Source organism: Leucoraja erinacea, chromosome 35 (assembly GCF_028641065.1).
Source record: "Leucoraja erinacea ecotype New England chromosome 35, Leri_hhj_1, whole genome shotgun sequence".
Lineage (NCBI taxonomy): Eukaryota > Metazoa > Chordata > Chondrichthyes > Rajiformes > Rajidae > Leucoraja > Leucoraja erinaceus.
Genome location: NC_073411.1, coordinates 3,210,368 through 3,225,787, shown reverse-complemented (window position 1 = coordinate 3,225,787; position 15,420 = coordinate 3,210,368). Strand labels below are relative to the sequence as shown.

The 15,420-nt window shown below is 43.7% G+C and overlaps 2 protein-coding genes across 6 annotated transcripts in view; one reads left to right on the top strand and one right to left on the bottom strand.

The window, feature by feature from the left end:
* The window catches only part of LOC129713190 (fibroblast growth factor receptor 1-like), a 28,020-nt gene extending 24,214 nt beyond the window's left edge, over positions 1-3,806 (top strand). For all 4 annotated transcript variants that reach the window (XM_055662040.1, XM_055662041.1, XM_055662037.1 and 1 more), the window contains exon 9: positions 719-3,806. In XM_055662040.1, coding sequence (XP_055518015.1) covers positions 719-741 — 23 coding nt within the window. In that variant the 3' untranslated portion in view covers positions 742-3,806. The remainder of the gene's footprint in view (positions 1-718) is intronic.
* Positions 3,807-11,337: 7,531 nt separating this feature from the next.
* LOC129713186 (immunoglobulin-like domain-containing receptor 1) overlaps positions 11,338-15,420 on the bottom strand; it is a 37,151-nt gene continuing 33,068 nt past the window's right edge. For both annotated transcript variants that reach the window (XM_055662031.1, XM_055662030.1), the window contains exons 6-8: positions 14,865-14,999; positions 13,145-14,007; positions 11,338-12,019 (exon numbers count right to left, since the gene is read on the bottom strand). In XM_055662031.1, the coding sequence (XP_055518006.1) occupies positions 11,978-12,019; positions 13,145-14,007; positions 14,865-14,999 (1,040 nt within the window). In that variant the 3' untranslated portion in view covers positions 11,338-11,977. The remainder of the gene's footprint in view (positions 12,020-13,144; positions 14,008-14,864; positions 15,000-15,420) is intronic.

The window sequence follows — 15,420 nt, the reverse complement described above, 5'->3', positions numbered from 1 at the left end:
CGGAAACGAGGAAACACTTTTTCTCACAGAGAGTTGTGAGTCTGGAATTCTCTGCCTCAGAGGGCGGTGGAGGCAGGTTCTCTGGATACTTTAAAGAGAGAGCTAGATAGGGCTCTTAAAGATAGCAGAGTCAGCGGATATGGGGAGAAGGCTGGAACGGGGTACTGATTGGGGATGATCAGCCATGATCACATTGAATGGCAGTGCTGGCTCCTGCACCTATTATCTATTGTCTATTAGAAAGGATGTTGTCAAGCTGGAAGGAGTGCAGAGAAGATTTACGAGGATGTTGCCAGGACTCAAGGGCCTGAGCTACAGGCAGAGGTTGAGTAGGCTACGGCTTAATTCCTTGGAGTGCAGGAGGATGAGGGGTGATCTCATAGAGATGTATAAAATCATGAGGGGAATAGATAGGGTAGATACACAGAGTCTTTTCCCCAGAGTAGGGCAATCAAGAACCAGAGGACATAGGTTTAAAGAGTTGAAAGTTTTAATAGGAAACTGAGGGGCAACTTTTTCACACAGCAGTTAAAGGACATTAAAGGTACATCAGCGGTTAAAGGACATTTTGACAGTGTCTTTTAACTGCTGTTGTCCGGAGGTTTACCTTTTATATATATTTAGAGGGGAAAACTGAGAAAATATGACTTTTTAAATAAATATAAATACAAATGTTGCCGATAGGATGGCTGCCGAATTCACTTGTGCTTATGTCTAGACACCACATTCCATCAGCTTTAGAATGCAACCTCAAGGACAAGATATTCTCGAACGAAAGATAGAACAAAAAATAAAATGGAACTACGCAACAAAACAAATTAAATGTAGCGGAACGTAATAATTCACTAACAAAAAGATATAAATAACTATATACTAACACATTAATAACTGGACTAACTCATGTATTCTAATCTAAAATGTACTATCATAACCAAATAATGATTCACTATTTTTTAAAGTCAAGTAGACTTATGATCGTTAGTTAAGTCTGTTGGATTAATATACTAATATACTAAAATATGTGTAATTGATTCGGGAAGACAAATTCCCAGTTATGCTCAGGACAAATTAACAAGAAATCACAGGCTGCAAGGGAGTGAAACAGCTGGCAAGCAGCCAAGATCGCATTTTTGGTTAACCCCTTCCAACCAGCAGATTTGTACTTAAATATACTGGGGTTTGTCTGGTAAGTTAAATACAGTAATTAAATAGTAAATACTTATTCAGTTTAAGACACCAGAAGAACTAATCACAATAGGTTTGAAGAAGGGTTTCGGCCCGAAACGTTGCCTATTTCCTTCGCTCCATAGATGCTGCTGCACCCGCTGAGTTTTCCAGCTTTTTTGTGTAACCTTCGATTCTCCAGCATCTGCAGTTCCCTCTTAAACAACTAATCACAATACATGTTCGCTGGTTTTCTCTATATTACCCGGTTTTGAACTGTTCGTTGTTTTTAACAATCCTTGTTTAAGGGAACAGAGCTTAATGCAACTTTACATCTATGGAAGGTTTCATCAATTTTTCTCCCACCATTTGGTGTTTTTTCCCTCACAGTATTTTTTTTTTTTTTTTAATACTGTTTGTTCACAATTTTTATGTTATGTAGCACTTTTAAAAAATTTTTTCGTTAAGTGCACATTTTCAAGGGATATACAAACAGAGTTTAGCAGCTGTGAGCACCCACCCAACACCCGGAAGCTTGAGGTGTTGCGTTGCACCATTTGAAATAAAGGTACCATTGTCATTTATAATGCAAGACGACGCACAAAAGAAAATTGGAGGAATTACGTTTTGTAGCTGGAACATAAGGGGCGCTAATGAACCAATTAAAAGGGGTAAGATTCTTGCCCAATTAAAATCTCTCAATGCTGATATTATATTTTTCCAAGAAACACACGTGAAACTCCAAGCTCAGACCAGGCTGAAGGCAAACTGGATCGGTCAAACATATCATTCCTCCTATCTCTCTAAATCTAGGGGTTATAATTCGTAAAGGCATACCATTTAAACATAAGAATACTATCGCAGATAAAGAGGGGAGGTATGTCATAATTACTGGAGAGATATATTCCACTCCACTCACCATGGTAAATATTTATGCTCCTAATTTGGATAATCCGCAATTCGTTAATAAAATCTTGAATATAAGCTCTGAGTACAATTACTAAAACGTGATAATAATATGGGAGATTTCAATTGCGTTCTAGATCAATATCTGGATAAATCTGCCCAACAAAAGAGACAATATAAAATCAAAAATCCAGTGAACTTTTAAATACATACCTAAAAAACACAAATATAACAGATATATGGATATAATATCATACTTGTACAATATCCTTCTAAATATAGAAATTCCATTGTCAGATGTAATTAGAAGAGAGTGGGAACAGGAATTTAGCTTAAAAATCCCCAAAGACAGATGGGGACAATATCTCCTATATATACATAATTGTTCGATTAATGTAAGACATACTCTAATCTAATTTAAAATACTACACAGACTATATTACTCAAAAACTAAACTGAGCACAATTTTTCCAAATGCATCTCCTATCTGCGACAAATGTATATCTCAAGAAGCAACTATAACACACTCCTCCTTCGCCTCTTGCATAAAATCCATAAATTTTGGAAATGAATCTTTGAAATCTTCTCAAAATTATTAAAAACAAAACTGGACCCCCCATACAGAATTGATTATTTTTGGAATAGGAGGAGCCTGCTCCGAGACGTTTCCTCAATTATGGCCTGATAATAACAAAAAAACATATTTAACTTTTGGAAAAATGCATCTACCCCAACTCTTAAAATGTGGATCACAAGCATGTCTGAGACGCTACATCTTGAAGATATGAGACTGGTCTTAGCAGGAAAAGCAGAGCAATTTTTAAAGATATAGTCTCCTTTCATCGATTCATTACAAGCAAGGTATGGTGGAACACAACTTTGGAATTAAACCGATTTACGGACAGGGTGATGGGTGTGGTGAGAAATGAAGCAGGTATATCAACACGTTATGGTCCCTTTTTAAAAAAAAATATTTTTCGTTTTTGTCTTTTTATTTTTTTTAAGCCTTTTACTTATTCTCTCTGTGACTACACTCTTTGGTAGTTTAGGGGTTTACACATTCACTTGCTCTTTCACTTTCTCTCTTTCTTGCTCTTTTTCACTTTTTCTACTTCATTTTTGTAAAAATTAAAATGGAAATGTACAATAAATGTATTTTGTCATATGCCGCGGTTTATACTACTGTACACTGCTTCTAATGAAAATATTAATTAAAAAAAAAAAAAAAAATCAAGAATCTGTCAAATTCCTACATGTGGCCTCTACAGGAGTCTGTGGCAATGAATTCCGCAGATTCACCACCCGGCTGACCAAACACATTCCTCCTCATCTTCATCCTAAAGGCACGTCCTTTTATTCTGAGCTACTGGTGCTATGAGATTTTTCACATTAACCTCAACAAGGGGAGGCAGTAATGTTGCTCACTTACATCGCAAGTGCACCGTGTACAATCCTTCCCGAGTTTGTACGCAGGCCCCATGTCCTGCGAGGGTTTTCTCCGGGAGCTCTGGTTTCCTCCCACACACCAAGTACGTAAAGGTTTGTAGGCTAATTGGCTTGGTAAAATTGGAATTTGTCCTTGGATGTGCACGATATGCGGGGATCGCTGGTGGAAGGATGAGTGCAGCTGCAACAATGTTCAAATGGCAAGAAAATTCCAGGACAGAGCATCCGATAGATTGGTACCACAATACCGTCCTCAACACCCTTTCCCTCCAGCCCCAGCGCACGGTGCTTGCTAGGTGTACAATAGACAACAGGTGCAGGAGTAGGCCATTCGGTCCCTCGAGCCAGCACCGCCATTTAATATGTTCGGGGCTGATCATCCACAATCAGTACCCCATCCTGCCTTCTCCCCATATCTCTTGACCCTGCTATCCCTAAGAGCTCTATCTAACTATCTTTTGAAAGCATCCAGAGAACCAGCCTCTACTGCCCTCTGCACACAATACTCCTGGTGTGGTCTCACTAGGGCCCTGTACAACTTCAGAAGGATCTCTTTACTTCTATACTCAAATCCTATTCTTATGAAGGCCAACATGCCATTTGCGTTCATGACTGCCTGATGTACCTGTATGCTTACTTTCATTGACTGATGAACAAAGACCCCAAGATCCCGTTGTACTTCCCCTTTTCCCAACTTGGCTCCATTTAGATAATAATCTGCCTTCCTGTTTTTGCCACCAAAGTGGATAACCTCACATTTATCCATGTCAAACTGCATCTGCCATGCATCTGCCCACTCACCCAACCTGTCCAAGTCACCCTGCATTCTCTTAGCATGCTCCTCACAGTTCACACTACCACCCAGCTTTGTGTCATCTGCAAATTTGTTAGTTACTTTTAATCCCTTCATCTAAATCATTAATGTGTATTGTTATTAGCTGCGGTCCCTGCAACGAGCCTTGCGGTACCCCACTAGTCACTGCAAGCCATTCTGAAATGGACCCGTTAATCCCTAATCTTTGTTTCCTGTCTGCCAACCATGTCAGCCCCATGCCCCCAATACCATGTGCTCTAATTTTGCCCACTAATCTGCTATGTGGGACCTTATCAAATGCTTTCTGAAAGTCCAGGTACACCACATCTACTGGCTCTCCCTTGTCCATTTTCCTAGTTACATCCTCAAAAAATTCCAGAAGATTAGTCAAGCATGATTTCCCCTTCATAAATCCATGCTGACTCGGACCGATCCTGTTACTGCTATCCAAATGTGATATCGCGTTTGCTCGCTAAATTTCATCAAAAGTCAATAATGCCTTACTTTTGATGAAATTCAGCGAGCAAACGCGATAATTCCCGAAATTTTGGACCTTTAAATCTCCACGACAAATGTCCGCTGTTCACTTCCGCTGGATTGGCACCTTCAGCTCCCTCTTTAATTTACCTTAGTTTCTATCTTTTTTTTTCTGTAAATCTAGGTAGCTGTGCCTCACGGTCACCCCGACTGGCACAATAAATTGCAGATCAAAACCTGGCCGTTTTCTATGTTTTTAACGGGTGGGAAAGTGCGTGTTTTCCCATCCACTAACATGTACCGGATGTCTAGCATGTCCTCCACTTGAGATTTTCGGTCACGTGGGTGCGGATCTACGCTCCAGTGACCTTTCGTGAAATCACCCTATTGATATGCGCATTGAAAGGCACAACAGCCAATAAGAGAAACAAGCTATTTAACTGAGCGGCCAATTAGGAGCTGACATATTTAGTTTTCAATTCTAGATGTCGAGATAAAGCGTGGAAGCACCCATCGGCCCACCGAGTCCGCGCCGACCAACGATCACCCGTACAGTCGTTTTATCCTAAACACTCGGGACAATTTGCAGATGCCAAGTTCCCGGCAATCCTACATGTCTTTGGAATGTAAAAGGAAACTGGAGCACCCGGTGAAAGCCCATGCAGTCACAGGGAGAACGTAGAAACTCCGTACCGACAGCACCCAGAGTCTGGATCGAACCCGGTTCTCAGGCGCTGAAAAAGGCAGCCACTCTACCGCTGCGCCATTGTGCCAGGAGAGCTCTTATTCTGACGTTCAAGTGCTGTATTTGTAAGCGAAGTATTGCGGCTTTTGTTTCGAGAAGCTTTGGCCTGGAGGGTGGGAGCAAGATAAGGTGAGATACTGCGGCCTTCTTTAGTCTAAATGTGCGGACGGTAGAGCTATTGTTCCTCCTGCAAGATATGGGAAATGAGGAAAGCGTCCAGTGCCCCTGAGGACTACACCCGTGGGATGGGCACCCAGCTGCAACTCGTGACTGACCGAGGGAGGAGAGTGGTGCTGTAGCTGGACAACCTCAGGATTGTATTGAAAAAATGAGTCACACGTAGGAGTTAGGTGGTAACCTAAGCTGCAGGCAGAACATAGACGGGTGACTACCAGGAATGGTAAAGCGAGCAGGCAGAGAGTGGCCATTTCCCATGAAAACACATTATGGGTTGTGTTGTGGTGGATGACTGCACAAGAGAAAGCAGCAGCAGTAATTTCTGAGACACAGAGTCCGGCTCTGAGGCGCAGCTGGTTTGGGTGTTCAGACGGGGCTACATTGATGGGAGAAAGTGATAGTGGGGTCTAACGAGAAGATTCTGTGGTCGGAAACGGAACTCAAGGGTGTATTTTTGTTTCCGCGGTGCAAGACTCCAGGATATCCCGCCGCGGTTGCAGAACATCTTAGAAAGAAAAGTGAAATCGCTACCGAAATGGAAAAGATGTCGGCGATTCTGCGTCTGGTTTCGGAGTTGCAGGGAATCAAAGGAAGAAAGGCAGTCGACAGCCGTCCATGTAAATGGATCCATTCCGATTGGACATCTGCAAGTATTGGGCATTGTGATTGGACATCTGCGAGCATTGGGCATTGTGACATCACACGATGGAAACGAATCAAAAGGCAGAAAGGCAGCCGGCAGCCGGTCGGATGGCACGAGAGTTTTATATATTAACTAGACCAAGTGCAGACCCGTTGGGTCTGTTTCCTGGGGGGTGGGGGGGGGGGGGGGGGAAGTGAGAAGAGGGGAGGGGGAGGAGGAGGAAACGAGATAGATTTGGGAGGGAAAGGAGAGCGGGGTAGGGGGTGAGAGATGGGGAGAGAGATGTGGGGGAGGGAGGGGATGGGGAGGGAGGGGAGGAGGGAGGGATGGGGAGAGGGGGGTGGGGGGAAAGAGTGGGGAGGGGGAGTGGAGGGGAAGGGGGAGAGAAGTGGAAGAGTGGGGAGGGAGAAGAGGGGTAGCGGGAGTGATGGAAGTGGGACAGAGGGATAAGGGGGTGGGGGGGAGAGAGGGATGGGAGAGGGGGTGAGGAGAGAGTGGGAGAGAAGTGAAAGAGTGGGGAGGGAGGGAGGGGTAGAGAGGGTAGCGGGAGTGGTAGAAGAGGGACGGGGAGTGGTGGAAGAGGGACAGAGGGGTAGGGGAAGGGGTGGGGGAGAGAGAGGGGAGAGAGAGGGTGGGGGTGGGAGAGGCGTGGGGGAAGGGGATAGAAGTGGAAGAGTGGGGAGGGAGGTGTAGGGGGAGTGGTGAAAGAGGGGTAGAGGGAAGGGGATGGTGGTAGAGAGGGAAGGGGGTGGTGGTAGAGAGGGAAGGGGTGGGGGAGAGAGAGATGGGTGGCAGAGGGAGAGGGGTGAGAAGAGGGAAACATGGGTGGAAATGTCGAGACATAGAAACATAGAAAATAGGTGCAGGAGTAGGCCATTCGGCCCTCCGAGCCTGCACCGCCGTTCAATATGATCATGGCTGATCATCCAACTCAGTATCCTGTATCTGCCTTCTCTCCATACCCCCTGATCCCTTTAACCACAAGGGCCACATCTAACTCCCTCTTAAATATAGCCAATTAACTGGCCTCAACTACCTTCTGTGGCACAGAGTTCCAGAGACTCACCACTCTCTGTGTGAAAAATGTTTTCCTCATCTCAGTACGAAAGGATTTCCCCTTTATCCTTAAACTGTGTCCTGCTTGTCCTGGACTTCCCCAACATCGGGAACAATCTTCCTGCAACAGACAAATGCAATTCAGGACTTTTCTCTTCACAAGCAAAGTCAGAATGACGGTTAGTGAACAATTCGAATAATCGCTGAGCGTTCAGATGCTGCGCGCGCCTGCTGCACCAAAGGGGGGGGGGAGCGTGTGTCGTCACACACAAAGATCTTGTAGTGGAGAGCTCCGCTATAAGATCTTTGGTCACATACTAAGCATGCGCCTCCACAAACAGATGAGCGTCTTCTTGAATGGAGAGCGCGTGGCCGCCTCCACAGTCACACACACTGTGGACCCGCCCCACAAAACAATATTTTGTGAAGAAGGGGAGAAGAGGGGGAGGAGAGGATGGGGGAGAGAGGTGAAGGGGGGGAGGGGTTGGAGCAGGCGTGCATGAGTCGAGAGTAGAGAGAAGGGCAGAGAGAGAGAGAGGCTGGTACAACAACAAAAAAGCTGGATAAACTCAGCGGGTGCAGCAGCATCTATGGACCGAAGGAAAAGGGCAACGTTTTTGGCCGAAACCCTTCTTCCGGGTTTCGGCCAAAAACGTTGACCATTCAATTCGCTCCATAGATGCTGCCGCACCCGCTGAGTTTATCCAGCTTTTTTAAAGTCTACCTTCGATTTCCAGCATCTGTAGTTCCTTCTTAAAGACAGAGACTGTGCACGGTAAGGGAATGTGGAGGGAGAGGGGGAAGAGTGTGGAGGGAGGGGGGAGAGTGGGATGGGTGGGGGGAGAGAGGGGAAAGAATGTGGGCGGGGGGGGAGAGAAGAGAAGTGGAAGAGTGGGGAGGGAGGGGGAGAGTGGTAGGGTGGAAGAGGGACAGGGGGAGTGGTGGAAGAGGGACAGAGGGGTAAGAGAAGGGGTGTGACAGGGAGGGAAGAAAGAAAGAGGGGTGAGGGAGGGAGAGGGGTGGGGGTAAGGGGAGAGAAGTGAGAGAGTGTGGGGAGGGAGGGGTAGAGGGACTGGTGAAAGGACAGAGTGGTAGGGGTAGGGGGCGGGGGGAGAGAGGGAAGGGGGTGGGGTAGAGAGGGATGGGTGGTAGAGGGATGGTGGGAGAGGGGTGAGGAGAGGGAAACATAGAAATTAAGTGCAGGAGTAGGCCATTCGGCCCTTCTAGCCTGCACCACCATTCAATATGATCATGGCTGATCATCCAACTCAATATCCTGTACCTGCCTTCTCTCCATCCCTTTAGCCACACGGGCCACATCTAACTCCCTCTTAAATATAGCCATTGAACTGATCTCAACTACCTTCTGTGGCAGAGAATTCCAGAGATTCACCACTCTCTGTGTGAAAAATGTTTTTCTCATCTCTGTCCTGAAGGATTTCCCCCTTATCCTTAAACTGTGACCCCTTGTTCTGGTCTTCCCCAACATCCGGAACAATCTTCCTGCCTCTAGCCTGTCCAACCCCTTAAGAATGTTGTAAGTTTCTATAAGATCCCCCCTCAATCTTCTAAATTCTAGCGAGTACAAGCCGAGTCTATCCAGTCTTTCTTCATATGAAAGTCCTGACATCCCAGGAATCAGTCTGGTGAACCTTCTCTGTACAATTTACTCTGGCAACAATGCCTTTGAGCATTGGGCACTGTGACATCACACAATGGAATGTTCACCATGGGCTGGGACTCCTGCAAAGGCATATGTAAATTAATCCATTCCGATTGGACATCTGTGAGCATCAGGCATTGTGACATCACACGATGGAACGTTCACCAGGGGCTGATGCTGCTTCTATGGGTGAGAAGCCAGTTTATTTTTGAAATATTGGGGTGGGGGCGGGAGAAGGATTTGATTAAAAACGTGTACTTAAACACGACAAAATGTAATGAGGAGGGGATACTTAGAAAGAAAAGTGAAATCTCTACCGAAATGGAAAAGGTGTCGGCGATTCTGCGTCTGGTTTCGGAGTTGTAGGGAATCAAAGGAAGAAATGCAGCCGGTAGCCGTCCAAGTAAATGGCTCCATTCCGATTGGACATTTGCGAGCATTGGGCATTGCGATTGGACATCTGCGAGCATTGGGCATTGTGACATCACACGATGGGAACGAATCAAAAGGCAGAAAGGCAGCCGGACGGCAGCCAGTCGGATGGGACGAGAGTTTTATATATTAACTAGACCAAGTGCAGACCCGTTGGGTCTGCTCCCCCAATGGTGTGATTCCCCCAACCCAATATTCCACCATGCACCCGTCTCCTCCAATGGAACTGAAGCCGTTGCCAAATGTAAGTTTCCAGCACTCCCCTGCCTCCCTCAATTGCACCTCCCCTGCCTGCTGCAGCAGTGAAAAGTTCAGTGTTCCTGTTTTGCAACTTTGTTTCGAAGTGTGTTGGAAGCTGACAGGAAGGAGCAGCGAATCAAAAGGAAGAAAGGCAGCTGGCAGCCGGACGGCAGGCGGCAGCCACAGACTTTTATATATATTATATTAATAGAATAGATATATAGAAGATAGATAGATAGATAAATGATAAAGCACACACACCAAAATCCTGTACTTCCAGTGGCGGAAGTCCGCAGGAACTGGAGGACAGAGATGTGTGGTGTGTCAGTCACCGTTCCCGTTGGAAACCAGCACCACTGCGGCGCTAATGTTTTCAACGATGATGAATGAACTGCTCTCTGGTTGTGGTAGGGTGATTCAGTTTTTGACCATCTCTACTTCGGCACCATCAATGCAAACTGGGGTATTGCTGCCTGAACTCAATCACTATCTCCGTTGTCTTGCTGACGTTGAGAGAAAGGTTGATGTCTTGACACCAGGACATGTGGTTCTTATCCCTCTCATTATCCAGGACTAGTTCTCAACCAGCTTTGAGGACTTATCCACCTTAATACTCTTCAAAAGGCCCAGCATCTTAGGTCTCAAAATGCCATGGCATATTAGTGTACTGATCTCACTGTTCTTCATCATCTCCTTGGTGAAAACCAGAGATTGTCAAGGAAGACTCTCTCTAACTTCTACAGGTGCATAGTCGAGAGCATGCTGACCGGTTGCATCGTGGCTTGGTACGGCAATTTGAGCGCCCTGGAGAGGAAAAGACTACAAAAAGTAGTAAACACTGCCCAGTCCATCATCGGCTCCGACCTTCCTTCCATCGAGGGGATTTATCGCAGTCGCTGCCTCAAAAAGTATCATCAAAGACCCACACCATCCTGGCCTCACACTCATCTCCCTGCTACCTTCAGGTAGAAGGTACAGGAGCCTGAAGACTGCAACAACCAGGTTCAGTAATAGCTATTTCCCCACAGCCATCGGGCTATTAAACCTGGCTCGGACAAAACTCTGATTATTAATAACCACTTTCTGTTATTTGCACTTTACCAGTTTATTTATTCATGTGTGTATATATTTATATCATGGTATATGGACACATTTATCTGTTTTGTAGTAAATGCCTACTATTTTCTGTGTGCTTAAGCAAAGCAAGAATTTCATTGTCCTATACAGGGACACATGACAATAAACTCACTTGACTTGACTTGAAAACCGATGCAATGTACACTTTTGTACCTCACCTACCTCCTTTGAATCCTAGCATAAATCTCCTGCTTTATCCTCGAGTTATCCTTCCCTCTGCCCAGTTACCCTCTGGTTATTTTAATATGTCCAAAAATCTCTTTAATCTGACTTGCCAATAATATTTTATGTACCTCCTAATTCTTTGCTTGAGTTCTTTCCTGCTTTCTTTATATTTCTCAAATGCCTTGTTTGATTTCATCTTTCTAAATCAGCTTAAAGTTTCCTGGATTTCTTCGCACTTCCTCTGACCAATTTCCACAAATACAATTGCCTCCAGTTGTGCTATTTTATTATTAATACAATGTGCATTGTTATTCAGACAAAATACAAGAACATTTAATTTATTCCATTGTCCAGATTTAGTAAAAACAATATCAAAAGTTGAAACTTTAAAAAGAATTCAAAATGGTTTCCTTGATTTCAAAAAACAATTCCCAATTACTGGATTGAAAAACAACACAACCATTTGTAATCTATTTGATTTTTTCCCCGTCTAAAATACAATCATTAAGAGACAAGATTTTTGATAGATTTAGGCACTATATTGTAACTGAATTATCTACATAATAGTCTCAAAGTAATATGTATTTGCTCAAATGCAACAAACCTCAATCTGGACCGGATTCAAACCCACGTGTAGATGTGACAGCTGTCAATTTCCCCCGGTGTACATGATATTTAAAACAAACTAAGTTCCCCACCAACATCCAATTTCACTAATCAGTCAACAAGATTGAAGTAAGATGTCTCGTCTGAAATGAAATGCGCCTGTTGCAAAGTTATACCTCCAGCACAGCTTGAAGTAATATGCAAATTGGAACCTTTGCTGTGTTCATGATGAAAAGATATGTTTAAAAAGTCACCAGCTTTGCTTCAACCTGACCAGTTGTGGAAAATGACAAGTGGAGAGTTCCATCATATCACAATACTTTTACCACTCCGAGAACTTCCCTGTCCCTGTCAAAACAAAATTAGGATGTTGTTAGTTTGAACCTTTTTCTGAATTATAACAGATTTCAGTAAGGAGTATTGCATGAAAACAATGTATATCGTGCAAGTAGCTGGTGGGAAAATTAACAAGGGGAAAACTAAAGTGCAGCAGAGCTAGAGTAAAATAGCAGTTCAAATTCAATCCACTCAAAAATAAACTTTCAGCATCAAAGCAGGATCATTTGCCAGACAATATTTTACACTTCTCCTTTGTCAGAACTCTGCTTGGCCCAGAGTTTTATTTAATTTATCACAATGAAATGATCTCGTCTGGCTTGTTTGATTTATTTTTATCTTTTTTTTTAATCTTTTATTTTTATCTTGCAATGTTATGATCAAATTCCTTGCCAGGCTTAGTCACAAAGAGGAGCTTTGTTTTTCGCAAGACACCCACTTACATTCTGCACGTAAAGAATCCAAGCTCGGGGCAAACCATCCATACCTCTGGACGATTGTTGCATAGAGAATAGCTGGCAAGGTCATCATGGATCAGCTCATCTCCCACCTCCAAGCCCATGGAAGTTGGGGACAAGCTAGAGGTCAGATCTAGACTCCTTGCTGAACTACCAGCTGCAGAACACAAATTTACTGAGCCAACTGAGTACAGGAGCAGAATTAGGCCATTCGCCCATCAAGTCTACTCTGCCATTCAATCGTGGCTGATCTATGTCTCCCTCCTAATCCCATGTATTTGAAGGTTTTAAAAGGACTGATTATCAGAGATGCACAAAACATTTCAAAGGCCATTGACCGCAGAAGGCTGTGAAAGGCCTTCAAGATATTCTAGGGATGAGCTCTCAAGATTCACTGCCTGAAGCAGAGTTGAATTGGTGACCTTGCTACTTCATGGAACAGTTGCAACATGTGGACCACTGATCTTGAGGAGTGGGAAATGCATCTAAAGCCTGGGTGGGGCTTTGAGTGCGAGCAATGGGCTGGTCAAGGATGCTTTGTAGCAGGGTAACATAATATGACCTTCAAGTGTACAAACTACCAGAACCCGACTTTCCCAGGGTGCTGGGAAAGTATGTAACTCTGCACAGAGATAGAAATGACTGCACAATATACATCTTAATGCAAAAACAAACTTACTGAGAGGCGGCCATTGTTCGATCTTCGTGAACTACTTTCTTGTGATGCCCCATCTACTGAATGATAGCTTGGGGGCTTCTCATGATACTTAAATGGCTTCTTCAGGGTATCTAACCAGACTGTCATTCGATCATCCGGCTCAATTCTGTTACGAGAGCGGGTTTCATAATCATCCAGGGAACTCCACGACCCCTGACGCCTTCCTCGAGGTGGAGGGGAGTAGCTTCTGTCTCTGCGCCTATGCTTTCGTTCAGGTGAGTAATCTCTACTACTTCTGTGATGTGATCGCCTATCCTCCTCATAACCTCTTCTGCCATTCCTCTGATTAGAACTGCTGTGCCTTGATCTACTATAATCAGACTCATCATCACTGTAATCTCCGTGGCTTCGTTCTCTTGGAAGCATCCGTCCACCATCTTCAACATCATCTCTCCTGTTCCCGAGGTATCGGTTCGATCTTCTATCTTGCGAGCTCCGACTTGACCTTGATCCTCCCTGGGACCTTGGATTTCCACGAAGCTCTGATTCCAAAATATCCTCGTGGCTTCTTGCTCTTCTGCGATAATTCCTTCGGGATGAGTTGCTGGTTTGTTGTGATGAGGGAAGGCTTGTCTCACGGATTGTTTCCAATATTGGGGGCAGGTGGATAACACGCCGATCAATATCTCTGACTCCCATTTCATTTAAAGAAGACAACATACTGGGAGGTGGGCTACCACTTATGCGGATTTCATTGTGTAAAGGCTGTATAGTGCTTAAGTTTTTCACTTCATTCTCCAGGTAGTCCAACATTTTAACAGAAGAGTTTGGATGGGCACTGTAAGGAACCATAGTCAAAGGTATGCTGTTCTTTGTGGAAAAATCTACATCAGGGAAAAATAAGGGAGAGATTATATTTTTGTATAAATGCTTCAAAATACTTTAGGACACACATGAATTCTATTTAGTCTTATGGATCTTACAATAGAAGAGACAGAAGTATAACCACAATTACTAAAGACTAGGCAGAGTAAAACAATAACGTGAACAATTACTCAGTTTCGGGGGTAAAACATCATATAATTTTCAAGAAAACGATGTCACTGTTAGAGAAGGGGGAAGAGATCAAAAATTGGCAATCCACATCATTGGTCACTGAAGGGCCAAGGCCATCTAATCTCTCAAACGTTTATTTGATGGAATGTAATATCAGTGACGTTGACATATTGCAAACATTGCGAGTGGTAATTTACTCCTCTTGCCCCAAGTTAAAATGACTGGCAGGAGAAACAGGGATGGTCAATGGCATCAGAACAAGAGCAGGTTAGAACAAATGTAAATGAGGGAACAGGACTGAAGGGAATGCTCTGTCCACACAGACATGAACTCAATGGCTAAATGCACTCTCCCCTCTATGATGCGAGTTAAATAGATATACACAATCCAGCAAACAGAACACCTGGAAAAAACATATTATTGCTAGTTGGTTCTCGTTTCAGTGGCAATTATATTTCAAATTTGAGTCCATGAGAGTGTTTGTGAATGGTACTTAAAAAAACCCCAAAAGCTATATCTAATTTTATACAAAGTTGGAAGGAAAAGGAATATCTTAAATCTTCTTCCGTCATGAAGCGAGATGGCGTTGAGAAGGTTGTTTATGTTTCCTCTCATTTATTCTCTGTGACATGGATTCCAACATTTCAAACACATACATTGGTGCATTAGTGGTTAAGCTACATACCTCTATGTGATGGCCCATTCATGTAGAACGAGTTTAACTGTGAATTCCTTTCTTCCTCACCATACATGGGCCTGTTGTACATCCAAGGAAACATTCCTCGCTTTGCTTGTTTGACTAGTTCATGCCTTGCAAGAGCTAAGGTTTATTAAAAGAATGCAGTATCCCAGTTAATAATCTTATTCAAAGGATTATTCAGCAGCATGGTCTTATAAATACAATTAACAATGGCACACAAACTAAAATCCCTTGGAATTTCATCTGGTTGCTAGAGATTGTCATTTCTTTTGAAAATTTATCACCCGCAGTTCTATATTTCACAACCTAAAACCAGTGCCCATGGACTAATTAATAGGAAGAAGTTTGAGTTAGCAAACAGTTCAATTGGAATTTGGAGCAGTAGATCCTAAATATTTAAAATATGCCAGGTTATAACGCTAACTATTTCAATACTATATTTAATTTTGTCCCATTGATGTTGTTGTAAGGTTGTTGAACACAAGAGTACTTTCTTGTTCACAATGCCTCAAATTTTGGAAAAGTTCAAGTAATATGCTAC